General features: G+C 39.2%; 1 protein-coding gene across 2 annotated transcripts in view; it reads left to right on the top strand.

Annotated features, from left to right (window-relative positions):
• gpr179 (G protein-coupled receptor 179) overlaps nt 1-16403 on the top strand; it is a 125196-nt gene that overhangs the window by 49109 nt on the left and 59684 nt on the right. For both annotated transcript variants that reach the window (XR_015752478.1, XM_087977740.1), the window contains exon 6: nt 4885-4994. Coding sequence is in view for 1 of the 2 variants with exons in the window: in XM_087977740.1 (XP_087833866.1) it covers nt 4885-4994 (110 nt within the window). In the remaining variant the exon portion in view is untranslated. The remainder of the gene's footprint in view (nt 1-4884; nt 4995-16403) is intronic.

Genomic DNA, 16403 nt, shown 5'->3' with positions numbered 1-16403 from the left:
ACTAACAATAACTGTCACAAATACCAAACACTGAACAATTGTCTCAAATACCCCCACATCTGGGCAACACCTGTCCCAAATTCTACTCTTGCCTCTGCCCACAACCTTAAAATTCTGGGGAAATCCCATATGTCTGTGTTTGTGTTCCACTGCACTCTGAGGGGGTCAGGAACACCAATTTTAATTATAGGATTGTACTGCAGAAGAGATCATTTAACCCATCATACGTATGCAAGCACTTTGTAAGAACCATCCAATTAATACACTCTCCACAGTTTCCCTGTAGCCCTCCAAATGTTCAAGTATGTATCAGATTCCTGCAATCTTCACGCACTCATACCAAAAACGTAAACAGACAGGAAAATGAGCCTGTAAATTCAAACTGTTGCCCTGTTTTCCCACCTCTGGCTAATGTCTCTTCAGCAGGAACTCTGAGTGACCCTGGTCCAGTCTGTTATTGACCATTTTTTGATCCTGAAAAACAGGCAGATTTCATCAAAGTGCATTGACAGTGTAATATCGAAGCCAGCAATTATGCTGCTGGTGAATCAGTGCCTCTGTGAGAGCTTTTCTTTGTAGATGGATGACAGATGGCTCATTCTAAATTTGGAAAGTGAATTTACATGTTTGACGCATCTAATGATAATTGCTCACTTTTGTCATCTCGTTCCTGATCAAGGATTAGTCATTTTTATTTTTAACTATTAAAGCTGTAATTCCAACAGTTCATGTTGAATTTGCCTCATGTTGGAATAATGGGAAGTTGGGCTGAGTGGTAATTGTATCTCTCTCCCTTTCTTCCAATTCATTTATGTTCTTTTTCTGAGCACAATATTTTGATCTTCAAGTTATGACTGGGATATGCCATTATGTAGCATTATCATGTCAGGTGTAGTATCGACTCAATGAAGAGTAAACCAGCCTCAATATTGTCCCAATAATGTTATGATTATTTTAAGCAAATGTAAACACAAGGCTTTTTCCTGTTATACTTGTGACTCTTGGTAAATTTAGCAATCTTAGACAATACACCTGATTTTACCTTTAAATTATTCATTCAAACAGTCTTTCACTGCTTCATCATGATCTTTCATGTTCCTAAGTAGTTGAGCACACACCATTTCTACAGTTCTACCTCACTCAAATTAAATTTGGTAATTTGGCAATGCAACAGATAGTCATTAACTTCCACACAAAACAACCTTTTACACAGTCAAAGGAGATATTGACACAGTCAAACAGAAAGGAGATGCTGAATTCATTGAGAAATCTTGATGATGCTCTGATTATTGAACTCAAGTCTTCTTCCAGTTATTCTACCCAACAGAAATCACAATACCGCATGGAGGACCCAAAATTCCAATCCCTTCAAAAGAAACAGAGAGTACATTTTTGAGTGGATTAATGAACCCACCACTTCAGTTTGCTCTGTAGAAAAAATCTATTGTCAGAGAATTGGGATATGTGGCACAGAATTTAAGTCTGACTGTGTTGTACGTTAATGAGACACTGTGTAGCAATCATCACAAGAAGTGGAGTGACGTCAATTGTACCAGCTCTCCCTTACAGCCTCACAGCAAGATGAAGCCAGGTTAAGAAGTTTCTTAAATGGACGTCATGTTTCCTTACCTCAGCAGACTTTGTAATTATTCCAGTAGCAGCACAGCAAGACCAAGAACATTATATAGAATCCCTACAGTGCAGAAAGAGGCCATTTGGCCCATCAAGTCTGCACCAATCCTCGAAAGAGTATCACAATCTGATTCAGGCCCCACCCTATCCCTGTAACCCTGCATTCCCCACAACTAATCCACCCAATCCGCACATCTCTCAACACTACAAGGCAACTTAGTATGGCCAATCCACCTGACCTGCACATCTTTGGACCGTGGGAGGAAACCGGAGCACCCAGAGGAATCCATGCAAACACGAGGAGAATGTGCGAACTTCACACAGACAGTCACCCGAGGCTGAAACAAACTCGGATCCCTGGTGACGTGAGGCAGCAGTGCTAACCACTGAGCCACCGTGCCACCCTAATTATAAATTTGTGCAAGTTCAACAATGGAAAGGAGGGTTTAATCTGTCAGACTAGAATTTGGATCCCAATAAAGAAGAAAAAAAATGCATTAAACATCTTCTGCAAACTCAGGATATCTGAAAGTAACTTTATGGTCAGTGAAATGCTGCCACAGTTATAATGTAGGAAACAGAGCAGCCAATTGACCTGCAGCAAGGTCCAACAGGCAGCAACACAATTACTATCATAACTTGTTTTTATTGACATTGGTTAGGGATGAATGTTGACCAAGGAAAGCAAAAAACTCATCTGTTCTTCCCAACAGTACCAGAGGACTTGTACATCCACCTGTGAGAGCAGATGGAGCCTCAGGATTATCTTTAGCCTCCTGTGTGACTGTGCAGCACTCCGACAGCGCTGGGGGCATCAGCTCCAATTCTCTTCTTAAGTCTGGGGTGTAGGACTGAACTCAGGAGCTTGCTAAGCTGTGAAATGAAAGTGCTACTGCAATGTCCACCCTCTGCCTCCCCCCGCCCCCATTTACGACCTCAGTCAGGAGCACTTCCTCAATACGGCACAAATTCAGAAGCCATTTCTAATGTGAAGCTTAAACAAAGGAAATAGAAGGAATTTAAAACAAATCAAAAGTGAAAATATTTCCACTGTTTGTTGGATAATTATAAGTGAGCTTTTCAATCCAATTTTGTTTGAAAGTGCACGTTGTTGTTGTGCCATTTCTGGTTTGTTGAGTGTCCCTGCTGCTCAGACAGCACCAGGAACACCCTGAGACCCCACCTCGACTCGGGAAGGTGCTGATTTTTAAAGGGTACACTTCGGGCCATCCTTCATTACTGCATCCGAGTGACCAATCTAAAGTGGTTGTGGTGTTATAAAATGCAACGGTTCTGAAAGAGTGAACACTGGGTGGATCTAGTGCTATCTCAATCAAATAATATCACATTTTTTTGGGTGGAGGAGGAGACAGACCTGGCACCTGATAGTCTTTAGAATTCTGCCTAATTAATCAATTTAACTTCTACTTATTGCTATTGTGCAAGAACCGATGCCTTGTTTATTACATGTGCCTCTCCTTGTGAAGACTCACTCTCCTGGACCAATGCTAATTAGACACGCCCTTAGATTCAGCATAATGTGAAGGATAGTGGCAGTGCGATAGTGTTTTTACCTCTGAGTCAGACACCTGGGTTCAAGTCGAACCTGCCCCTGAGTCTTTAAACAACGTTTCTGAGTAGGTTGCTTAGAAAAAGGCTAATTTTAAAATAAACTATATCTTGTGCGAGACAAGTGCATCTTCTCATTAAGGGTCCATCGTAGTTTATCCTCTACCAACACTAATTAGTCAGGCCCTTAGATTCAGCATAGTGGCACTGTGGTAGTGTCCCTACTTTTGAGCCAGGAGACCCAAGTTCATGGCACATCTGCTCCAAAGGTGTGTCATAACATTTCTGAACAGATTGGTTCAAAATATCTCTATGAAGGATTCTGTGTTTCTGATGCTGAGAAACACGGTGTGGGGAGGAGTAGAAAGATCCGAGACCCTCTCATGGCTATGGCCTCTGGATTTGGCCAAGGTAGACACTAACAGTTCAGGTAGTGCACTGTGGAGGGGCTTGGTGCAGCCAGTGGCTTGCATCTCTTCAGTGGCTACTCCTGCACTTGGTGAGGGTGCATGCATTGTCCACTGGTATACTTCAGGCCTTCCATGACCAGTGGGCACCACAGGGGCTAGAGATGCTTCACCTTCCCTCCCCCCAAGAAACATAATATTGTAAATACATTTATATGTTTCATTTGTTATTTCATTTTAGTTGTGATGCCCTTTAGTCAATTCTAATTTTGTTTAATTTGATTGACTGTTTTGTCAAAAACACTAGAAAGGAGAATTGGTGGAAACACTGTAACCCCAAACGCCAGTGATTGAAAACACAAATGTGTGAAAAATGGGATAAGTCAACCATGGATGAGAAGGATCGCAGACAGGTAGATTCTGTCCTCATCAACAAGAAGACTTCTCCGTTGGGCAGTAATAATTCCCTAGATGCTGTGGCCATGTGCCCTATAGTGTTCAGGATATGTAGGTTAGGTGCATTAGTCAGGGGTAAATGTAGAGTTAAAGGGTAAGGGAATAGGTCTGGGTGGGTGACTCTTCGGAGGGTCAGTGTGCACCTGTTGGGCCAAAGGGCCTGTTTCCACACTGTAGGGATTCTATGAAAACTTATGTATAAGCTGCTGACTCCGCACAGAGCTACAAAAGCTCCCTGTCTGTGCAGCCCCTTCATAGGCACATCTCCCACATTGGGAGAAGGGACACTCCCTGGGATTTAATTGAATTGACTTGGCTGCTTCTTCACTATAGCATACTATAGCACTGTTAATGTCACATTGTGAACTTTTGCTGTGTATAAAATACAGTAAAAGAGGTGCTATAGTATGCACAGAAGAAGGATTGGAAAACAAGCAATGTTCCATCACAATATCAGTGTACATTTCCTCTTACGCCAAAGGCATTGAACAGGATCTTAGCATTTAATGAGCACTTCAACAGAAATTCGTTAACCTTTTGTTTAATTCATTCAGGGATCTGGGTGTCATTGGCTAGACCAGCACTTATTGTCCAATCAAATTGTCTTTGATAAGGTGGTGGTGAGCTGCTGTCAGCAGCTCAATGGGTGAGGGTGTTAGGATAGATAAACCCACAGTGCAAATAGGAAAGGACTTGAAGGATTTTGACCCAGTGACAGGCTTTAGGGAGTTGGGAGGTGAGTGACTCACTACAAACCTGGGCATCTACCCAATTATTAAATCAATGTTAAAGTCTGCCTGTCTTTTTGTTCATCGAACAGGTATTTATCCTATACTTTCAACCTAGTGTTTTCCGATGTGTTCTTCTGCGTTGGGTGCGAACACTGGGATTTGCCATCATCTATGGAACAGTAACATTGAAGATTTACAGGTACCTTAGGCACAGAGTGACTGGGAATCACCAAGCTCACTTCTCCTTTACTGGTCAGGTTTCGTCAGCTGATCATCGTGTTGGACAGATGTTGCATCCTTGAGGTGGATCTGAGTATCTTCCATTTATAAATGAGTCTTTGTGGGAGTACTTTCATTGGAAGAAGTTATATGAAGAATAGAACATAGGCTGAGTCTATTAATAAACAATGGTTCCTCTGATAATACCATTGGCTACACAAGGCTCCTATCACTGTTCCCATGATAAATAACCATGTTCACTTTAATCACATCTTCCTGCCAGCAGAGGTAATGTACTGCTGCCAAAAGTGCTGGAGTCTCATTACAGTTTACTTACATGACGAGTTTACATAAGCAATTTCCATTATAAATATGGACATGGGAATTTATAATTATAAAATTAAGGGCTAAAGATCCTATTATAGAATAGACGTTGTATTATGTTTATTATTTCTGGTCTAATTATTTTCCCACCTCTGAAAGTAGCTAGTATTCCCTAAACAGAGATCTGGTTAGCCCTAGTTATAGCCAAACCATTTAAGTAATTTCTCTGAAATCTATATTTCTCTTTGGATCAGGAGAAACTAATTGTCAGCACTTGTCCTTGAAGGCCATTCAGGAGAAAAGCAACAAATTCACTGCAGTTGGCTGAAAATATGTTTCGGAACTGGGAATAGAATGCAGTGTTGTCATTCCTCAGTTAGTGCTGTTTAATTATTTATTCAGCAATTTGCTTTAGACCTGAGCCTTTTACAAGGGCTTTTGAAAAGAGTACAGTTTCAGTTAGATCACTTTACTTTTTAATTGTGCTGGGCTTCGATCAGCCTGTGAGTGACATTTGTAACTAACTGTGATGTACATAATCTCTAGCCTATTTCTGTGAAACCAATCTCAGCTTGCTTACTTGAAGAACCAAGTTTTGCCTGCTGTCTACTGTTAGAAATTTTAATATCTGGTTCCTCGTGACCAGTTTCAAGTTTAAGCCACACATCGTCTCTCTGTCCTTCCGTTAGGAACAGAAGGAGGCCATTCAGCCCACGATCCTAGTCTGTTATTCCATTAGAGTTTGCCTGATTTGTATCTTAACTCCATCTGCCCTCAATGGTTTCTCAAATCCAAACACAGTTCTTAACAAAACTCTTGAAATCTCTGTTTTGAAATTGTCAATTGACCCTGAACCTTCACAGATTTTTGAAGGAGAGCCCAGATTTCTACACTGCCTTGTGTAAAGATCCAATTTCTGACATCATTCCTTGAACCACTCAGCTCCAGACCCACAACAGGAAACATCCTTTCCACATCCACCCTTGATAACATCATTTGGAACTTTATAAATTTCAATTGAATTACTCTTTACTTTCCTAAAGCCCAGTCTGTCTAATCTACCCTAACACGACTTACTCAATCCATGAATCAACCTAGTAAACCTCCTCTGAACCACCCCCAACACTTTTACATTGTTCCTTTTAGCTGTTGAGTTGCGGTCTCACCAACCCTGTCTAACTGAAGCATCCTTCCTTTAATATTCAGTTGCTCTTGTAATAAAAGTTAGCATCCCGTTAACATTTCTGATTATGCACTGTACCTGTATAAACTATTTGTAGGTCAGGCACTAGCACATCTTGAAATTCTGCAGTCACACTCCATTTAATTAATTCTTCCTGCCAAAGGGAATAAGTACACATTTCACCACATTTTACTCCATCTGCCAGGTTTTTGCCTATTCACTCTACCTATCCATATCAGTCTGCAAATTCCTTATGGCCTCTTCGTAACATACATTCCTGTGTATCTTTTTGTCATCTGAAAATTTAGCTACCATGGATTTGCATCCCTCAATGGAAGTCATGGTATAAATGGTAAAAGTTGAGGTTCCAGCACAGACCCTAGTGAGAACCCACTTTTCATAATTGTCAATCAAAAAAAGATCCATTTACACAAACTTACTGTTTACTGCCAGCAGTCAATTTTCAATCCATGCTAGTATGTTACCTTTATACCTTGAGGTCATATTTTACACAATAACATTTTATGTGGCATCTTGTTAAATGCCTTCTAGAAATCCCAGTGTGATTTCTTTTTCCAACAGGCTCCCCCAATATCTACCATGCAAGTTGCTTCTCACCAGCTCAGGTGTGAGTGAATGAATATGCAGCAATGGCTACCATAACCAAACAGCCGATCAACGAGGCTCACATGACCAATGATCATTTACGCAAAGTGCAATCAGTTTACATTCTTGTACATTTTCTGTTAATCTCTCTGTTGTGTATCTGCTGTGTATCTGCTGTGTATCTGTTGTGTATCTGCTGTGTATCTGCTGTGTATCTGCTGTGTATCTGCTGTGTATCTGCTGTGTATCTGCTGTGTATCTGTTGTGTATCTGCTGTGTATCTGCTGTGTATCTGTTGTGTATTTGCTGTGTATCTGCTGTGTATCTGCTGTGTATCTGCTGTCTATCTGCTGTCTATCTGCTGTCTATCTGCTGTCTATCAGTTGTCTACCAGTTGTCTATCTGTTGCATATCTGTAGACTATCGGAAGACTATCGGTAGTCTATCTGTTGCATATCTGTAGTCTATCTGTTGTCTATCTGTTGTCTATCTGTTGTCTATCTGTAGTCTATCTGTTGCATATCTGTTGCATATCTGTTGCATATCTGTAGTCTATCTGTTGCATATCTGTAGTCTATCTGTAGCATATCTGTTGTCTATCTGTTGTCTATCTGTTGTCTATCTGTTGTCTATCTGTTCTCTATCTGTTGTCTATCTGTTTCATAGCTGTAGTCTATCTGTAGTCTATCTGTTGCATATCTGTAGTCTATCTGTAGCATATCTGTAGCATATCTGTTGTCTATCTGTTGTCTATCTGTTGTCTATCTGTTGTCTATCTGTAGTCTATCTGTTGTCTATCTGTTCTCTATCTGTTGTCTATCTGTTGCATATCTGTAGTCTATCTGTAGCATGTCTGTAGTCTATCTGTATTCTATCTGTAGTCTATCTGTAGTCTATCTGTTGTCTATCTGTAGCATATCTGTTGCATATCTGTAGTCTATCTGTTGCATATCTGTTGTCTATCTGTTGTCTATCTGTTGTCTATCTGTTGTCTATCTGTAGTCTATCTGTTGCATATCTGTTGCATATCTGTAGTCTATCTGTTGCATATCTGTAGTCTATCTGTAGCATATCTGTAGCATATCTGTAGCATATCTGTTGTCTATCTGTTGCATATCTGTTGTCTATCTGTAGTCTATCTGTTGTCTATCTGTTCTCTATCTGTTGTCTATCTGTTGCATATCTGTAGTCTATCTGTAGCATGTCTGTAGTCTATCTGTATTCTATCTGTAGTCTATCTGTAGTCTATCTATTGTCTATCTGTAGCATATCTGTTGCATATCTGTAGTCTATCTGTTGCATATCTGTAGTCTATCTGTTGTCTATCTGTTGTCTATCTGTTGTCTATCTGTAGTCTACCTGTAGTCTACCTGTAGTCTATCTGTTGCATATCTGTTGCATATCTGTAGTCTATCTGTAGTCTATCTGTTGCATATCTGTAGTCTATCTGTAGCATGTCTGTAGTCTATCTGTAGTCTATCTGTAGTCTATCTGTTGTCTATCTGTAGTCTATCTGTTGTCTACCTGTTGTCTATCTGTAGCATATCTGTTGCATATCTGTAGTCTATCTGTTGCATATCTGTTGTTCTCTGTAGTCTTTCTGTAGCCTTTCTGCAGCCTTTCTGTAGCCTTTCTGTAGTCTTTCTGTATTCTATCAGTTGTCTATCTGTAGCATATCTGTAGCATATCTGTAGTCTATCTGTAGCATATCTGTTGCATATCTGTTGCATATCTGTAGTCTATCTGTAGTCTATCTGTAGTCTATCTGTTGCATATCTGTAGTCTATCTGTTGCATATCTCTAGTCTATCTGTTGCATATCTGTTGCATATCTGTAGTCTATCTGTAGTCTATCTGTAGTCTATCTGTTGCATATCTGTTGCATATCTATTGTCTATCTGTTGTCTATCTGTTGCATATCTGTAATCTATCTGTTGCATATCTGTAATCTATCTGTTGCATATCTGTAGTCTATCTGTTGTCTATCTGTTGTCTATCTGTTGTCTATCTGTAGTCTATCTGTTGTCTATCTGTTGTCTATCTGTTGCATATCTGTTGCATATCTGTAGTCTATCTATAGTCTATCTGTTGCATATCTGTAGTCTATCTGTTGCATATCTGTAGTCTATCTGTTGCATATCTGTAGTCTATCTGTAGTCTATCTGTAGCATATCTGTTGTCTATCTGTAGTCTATCTGTAGTCTATCTGTAGTCTATCTGTAGCATATCTGTTGTCTATCTGTTGTCTATCTGTTGTCTATCTGTTGCATATCTGTAGTCTTTCTGTAGCATGTCTGTAGTCTATCTGTTGTCTATCTGTTGTCTATCTGTAGCATATCTGTTGCATATCTGTAGTCTATCAGTAGTCTATCGGTAGTCTATCTGTTGTCTATCTGTAGTCTATCTGTAGCATATCTGTTGCATATCTGTAGTCTATCTGTTGCATATCTGTAGTCTATCTGTTGTCAATCTTTTGTCTATCCGTTGCATATCTGTCGTCTATCTGTTGCATATCTGTTGTCTATCTGTTGTCTATCTGTAGTCTATCTGTAGCATATCTGTAGCATATCTGTAGCATATCTGTAGCATATCTGTAGTCTATCTGAAGTCTATCTGTAGTCTATCTGTTGTCTATCTGTTGCATATCTGTAGTCTATCTGTTGCATATCTGTAGTCTATCTGTAGTCTATCTGTTGCATAGGTTGTCTATCTGTTGTCTATCTGTAGTCTATCTGTAGCATATCTGTAGCATATCTGTAGTCTATCTGTAGTCTATCTGTAGTCTATCTGTAGTCTATCTGTTGTCTATCTGTAGTCTATCTGTAGTCTATCTGTTGCATATCTGTTGTCTATCTGTTGCATATCTGTAGTCTATCTGTAGCATGTCTGTAGTCTATCTGTAGTCTATCTGTTGTCTACCTGTAGTCTATCTGTAGTCTATCTGTATTTTATCTGTAGTCTATCTGTTGTATATATGTTGCATATCCATAGTCTATCTGTTGCATATCTGTAGTCAATCAGTTGTCTATCTGTTGCATATCTGTTGCATATCTGTAGTCTATCTGTAGTCTATCTGTAGTCTATCTGTAGTCTATCTGTAGTCTATCTGTAGTCGATCTGTAGTCTATCTGTAGTCGATCTGTAGTCGATCTGTAGTCGATCTGTTGTCGATCTGTTGTCTACCTGTTGTCGATCTGTAGTCTATCTGTATTTTATCTGTAGTCTATCTGTAGTCTATCTGTATTTTATCTATAGTCTATCTGTAGTCTATCTGCAGTCTATCTGCTTTTTATCTGTTGTCTATCTGTTGCATATCTGTTGTCTCTCTGTAGTCTTTCGGTATTCTATCAGTTGTCTATCTGTTATCTATCTGTTATCTATCTGCAGTCTATCTGCAGTCTATCTGTTGCATATCTGTTGTCTCTCTGTAGTCTTTCTGTAGCCTATCTGTAGCCTATCTGCAGTATATTTGTAGCATATCTGTTGTATATATGTTGCATATCCATAGTCTATCTGTTGCATATCTGTAGTCTATCAGTTGTCTATCTGTTATCTATCTGTAGCATATCTGTAGCATATCTGTAGCATATCCGCAGTCTATCTGCAGTCTATCTGCAGTCTATCTGCAGTCTATCTGCAGTCTATCTGCTGTCTATCTGCTGTCTATCTGTAGTCTTTCAGTAGTCTTTCTGTAGTCTTTCTGTATTCTATCAGTTGTCTATCTGCAGTCTATCTGCAGTCTATCTGCAGTCTATCTGCAGTCTATCTGCCTTCTATCTGTTGTCTATCTGTTGTCTATCTGCTGTCTATCTGCTGTCTATTTGTTGTCTATCTGTTGTCTATCTGCTGTCTATCTGTTGCATATCTGTAGTCTATCTGTTGCATATCTGTTGTCTCTCTGTAGTCTTTCTGTATTCTATCAGTTGTCTATCTGTTTCTATCTGTTATCTATCTGTAGCATATCTGCTGTCTATCTGCATTCTATCTGCAGTCTATCTATAGCCTATCTGCAGTCTATCTGCAGTATATCTGTAGTCTCTCTGTAATCTTTCTGTATTCTATCAATTGTCTATCTGTTATCTATCTGCAGTCTCTCTGCAGTCTCTCTGCAGTCTCTCTGCAGTCTATCTGCAGTCTATCTCCTGTCTATCTGTTGTCTATCTGTTGTCTATCAGTTGTCTATCAGTTGTCTATCTGTTGTCTATCTGTTGTCTATCAGTTGTCTATCTGTTGTCTATCTGTTGTCTATCTGCTGTCTATCTGCTGTCTATCTGTTGTCTATCTGTTGCATATCTGTTGCATATCTGTTGTCTCTCTGTAGTCTTTCAGTATTCTATCTGCTGTCTATCTGCTGTCCATCTGTAGTTTATCTGTAGTCTATCTGTAGTCTATCTGCAGTCTATCTGCAGTCTATCTGCTTTCTATCTGTTGCATATCTGTTGCATATCTGTTGTCTCTCTGTAGTCTTTCTGTAGCCTTTCTGTAGCCTTTCTGTAGCCTTTCTGTAGCCTTTCTGTAGTCTTTCTGTATTCTATCAGTTGTCTATCTGTAGCATATCTGTAGCATATCTGTAGCATATCTGTAGCATATCTGCAGTCTATCTGCAGTCGATCTGCAGTCTATCTACAGTCTATCTGCAGTCTATCTGTTGTCTATCTGCTGTCTATCTGTTGCATATCTGTTGCATATCTGTTGTCTTTCTGTATTCTATCTGCTGTCTATCTGCTGTCTATCTGCTGTCTATCTGCTGTTTATCTGTTGTCTATCTGTTGTCTATCTGTTGTCTATCTGTTGTCTATCTGTAGTCTATCTGCAGTCTATCTGCTGTCTATCGGCTTTCTATCTGTTGCATATCTGTTGCATATCTGTTGTCTCTCTGTAGTCTTTCTGTATTCTATCTGCTGTCTATCTGCTGTCTATCTGCTGTCTATCTGTTGTCTATCTGTAGTCTATCTGCAGTCTATCTGCTGTCTATCGGCTTTCTATCTGTTGTCTATCTGTTGCATATCTGTTGTCTCTCTGTAGTCTTTCTGTATTCTATCAGTTGTCTATCTGTAGTCTATCTGTTGTCTATCTGTTGCATATCTGTTGTCTTTCTGTATTCTATCAGTTGTCTCTCTGTTATCTATCTGTTATCTATCTGTGGTCTATCTGTGGTCTATCTGTGGTCTATCTGTGGTCTATCTGTAGTCTATCTGTAGCATATCTGTAGCATATCTGTAGTCTATCTGTATTTTATCTGTATTTTAACTGTAGTCTATGTGTAGTCTATCTGTAGTCTATCTGTATTTTATCTGTATTCTATCCGTTGTCTATCTGTAGTCTATCTTTGGTCTATCTGTTGTCTATCTGTAGTCTATCTGCAGTCTATCTGCTGTCTATCGGCTTTCTATCTGTTGCATATCTGTTGCATATCTGTTGTCTCTCTGTAGTCTTTCTGTATTCTATCTGCTGTCTATCTGCTGTCTATCTGCTGTCTATCTGCTGTCTATCTGCTGTCTATCTGTTGTCTATCTGTAGTCTATCTGCAGTCTATCTGCTGTCTATCGGCTTTCTATCTGTTGTCTATCTGTTGCATATCTGTTGTCTCTCTGTAGTCTTTCTGTATTCTATCAGTTGTCTATCTGTAGTCTATCTGTTGTCTATCTGTTGCATATCTGTTGTCTTTCTGTATTCTATCAGTTGTCTCTCTGTTATCTATCTGTTATCTATCTGTGGTCTATCTGTGGTCTATCTGTGGTCTATCTGTGGTCTATCTGTAGTCTATCTGTGGTCTATCTTTGGTCTATCTGTGGTCTATCTGTAGTCTATCTGTAGCATATCTGTAGCATATCTGTAGTCTATCTGTATTTTATCTGTATTTTATCTGTAGTCTATGTGTAGTCTATCTGTAGTCTATCTGTCTTTTATCTGTATTCTATCCGTTGTCTATCTGTAGTCTATCTGTAGTCTATCTGTAGTCTATCTGTAGTCTATCCGTAGTCTTTCCGTAGTCTTTCCGTAGTCTACCTGCAGTCTACCTGCAGTCTACCTGCAGTCTACCTGCAGTCTATCTGCTGTCTATCTGCTGTCTATCTGGAGTCTTTCTGTAGTCTTTCTGTAGTCTTTCTGTAGTCTTTCTGTATTCTATCAGTTGTCTATCTGTTATCTATCTGCAGTCTATCTGCAGTCTATCTGCAGTCTATCTGCAGTCTATCTGTAGTCTATCTGTAGTCTATCTGTTGCATATCTGTTGTCTCTCTGGAGTCTTTCTGTAGCCTTTCTGTAGCCTTTCTGTAGCCTTTCTGTAGTCTTTCTGTAGCCTTTCTGTAGTCTTTCTGTATTCTATCAGTTGTCTATCTGTTATCTATCTGTAGCATATCTGCATTCTATCTGCAGTCTATCTGCAGTCTATCTGCAGTCTATCTGTAGTCTATCTGTAGTCTATCTGCAGTCTATCTGCAGTCTATCTGCTGTCTATCTGTTGCATATCTGTTGCATATCTGTTGTCTCTCTATTGTCTTTCTGTATTCTATCTGCTGTCTATCTGCTGTCTATCTGTTGTCTATCTGTTGTCTATCTGTTGTCTATCTGTAGTCTATCTGTTATCTATCTGTTATCTATTTGTGGTCTATCTGTGGTCTATCTGTAGTCTATCTTTGGTCTATCTTTGGTCTATCTGTAGTCTATCTGTAGTCTATCTGTAGCAAAGCTGTAGTCTATCTGTATTTTATCTGTATTTTATCTGTAGTCTATGTGTAGTCTATCTGTAGTCTATCTGTCTTTTATCTGTATTCTATCCGTTGTCTATCTGTAGTCTATCTGTAGTCTATCTGTTATCTATCTGCAGTCTATCTGTAGTCTATCTGTAGCATATCTGTATTTTATCTGTAGTCTATCCGTAGTCTTTCCGTAGTCTTTCTGTAGTCTATCTGCAGTCTATCTGCAGTCTATCTGCAGTCTATCTGCAGTCTACCTGCAGTCTATCTGCTGTCTATCTGCTGTCTATCTGCTGTCTATCTGGAGTCTTTCTGTAGCCTTTCTGTAGTCTTTCTGTATTCTATCAGTTGTCTATCTGTTATCTATCTGCAGTCTATCTGCAGTCTATCTGCAGTCTATCTGTAGTCTATCTGTAGTCTATCTGCATTCTATCTGTTGCATATCTGTTGTCTCTCTGGAGTCTTTCTGTAGCCTTTCTGTAGCCTTTCTGTAGTCTTTCTGTAGCCTTTCTGCAGCCTTTCTGTAGCCTTTCTGTAGTCTTTCTGTATTCTATCAGTTGTCTATCAGTTGTCTATCTGTAGCATATCTGCAGTCTATCTGCAGTCTATCTGCAGTCTATCTGCTGTTTATCTGTTGTCTATCTGTTGTCTATCTGTTGCATATCTGTTGTCTATCTGTTGTCTATCTGTAGTCTATCTGCAGTCTATCTGCTGTCTATCGGCTTTCTATCTGTTGCATATCTGTTGCATATCTGTTGTCTCTCTGTAGTCTTTCTGTATTCTATCTGCTGTCTATCTGCTGTCTATCTGCTGTCTATCTGCTGTCTATCTGTTGTCTATCTGCAGTCTATCTGCAGTCTATCTGCTGTCTATCGGCTTTCTATCTGTTGTCTATCTGTTGCATACCTGTTGTCTATCTGTAGTCTTTCTGTATTCTATCAGTTGTCTATCTGTTATCTATCTGTAGTCTATCTGTTGTCTATCTGTTGCATATCTGTTGTCTCTCTGTAATCTTTCTGTATTCTATCAGTTGTCTATCTGTTATCTATCTGTTATCTATCTGTGGTCTATCTGTGGTCTATCTGTAGTCTATCTGTGGTCTATCTTTGGTCTATCTGTAGTCTATCTGTAGTCTATCTGTAGCATATCTGTAGCATATCTGTAGTCTATCTGTATTTTATCTGTATTTTATCTGTAGTCTATGTGTAGTCTATCTGTAGTCTATCTGTATTTTATCTGTATTCTATCCGTTGTCTATCTGTAGTCTATCTTTGGTCTATCTGTAGTCTATCTGTAGCATATCTGTAGTCTATCTGTATTTTATCTGTAGTCTATGTGTAGTCTATCTGTAGTCTATCTGTCTTTTATCTGTAGTCTATCTGTAGTCTATCTGTAGTCTATCTGTAGTCTATCTGTTATCTATCTGTTATCTATCTGTTATCTATCTGTTGCATATCTGTTTCATATCTGTTGCATATCTGTAGTCTATCTGTAGTCTATTTGTAGTCTACTGTTGCATATCTGTTGTCTATCTGTTGTCTATCTGTTGTCTATCTGTAGTCTATCTGTAGTCATCAGTTGTCTATCTGTAGCATATCTGTAGTCTATCTATCAGTTGTCTATCAGTTGTCTATCTGCTGTCTATCTGTTATCTATCTGTAGTCTATCTGTTGTCTATCTGTTGCATATCTGTTGTCTCTCTGGAGTCTTTCTGTAGCATTTCTGTAGCCTTTCTGTAGCCTTTCTGTAGTCTTTCTGTAGCCTTTCTGCAGCCTTTCTGTAGCCTTTCTGTAGTCTTTCTGTATTCTATCAGTTGTCTATCAGTTGTCTATCTGTAGCATATCTGCAGTCTATCTGCTGTTTATCTGTTGTCTATCTGTTGTCTATCTGTTGTCTATCTGTAGTCTATCTGCAGTCTATCTGCTGTCTATCGGCTTTCTATCTGTTGCATATCTGTTGCATATCTGTTGTCTCTCTGTAGTCTTTCTGTATTCTATCTGCTGTCTATCTGCTGTCTATCTGCTGTCTATCTGCTGTCTATCTGCTGTCTATCTGTTGTCTATCTGCAGTCTATCTGCAGTCTATCTGCTGTCTATCGGCTTTCTATCTGTTGTCTATCTGTTGTCTATCTGTTGTCTATCTGTAGTCTTTCTGTATTCTATCAGTTGTCTATCTGTTATCTATCTGTAGTCTATCTGTTGTCTATCTGTTGCATATCTGTTGTCTCTCTGTAGTCTTTCTGTATTCTATCAGTTGTCTATCTGTTATCTATCTGTTATCTATCTGTGGTCTATCTGTGGTCTATCTGTGGTCTATCTGTGGTCTATCTGTGGTCTATCTTTGGTCTATCTGTAGTCTATCTGTAGTCTATCTGTAGCATATCTGTAGTCTATCTGTATTTTATCTGTATTTTATCTGTATTTTATCTTTAGTCTATGTGTAGTCTATCTGTAGTCTATCTGTATTTTATCTGTATTCTATCCGTTGTCTATCTGTAGTCTATCTTTGGTCTATCTGTAGTCTATCTGTAGTCTATCTGTAGCATATCTGTAGTCTATCTGTATTTTATCTGTAGTCTA

The sequence above is a fragment of the Chiloscyllium plagiosum genome, unplaced genomic scaffold (assembly GCF_037043375.1).
Source record: "Chiloscyllium plagiosum isolate Xiang-an unplaced genomic scaffold, Cpla_swu_hap1 HiC_scaffold_32, whole genome shotgun sequence".
Classification (NCBI taxonomy): domain Eukaryota; kingdom Metazoa; phylum Chordata; class Chondrichthyes; order Orectolobiformes; family Hemiscylliidae; genus Chiloscyllium; species Chiloscyllium plagiosum.
Note: the sequence above shows the minus strand (reverse complement) of the source record. Positions and strands in the feature narration are given on the sequence as shown.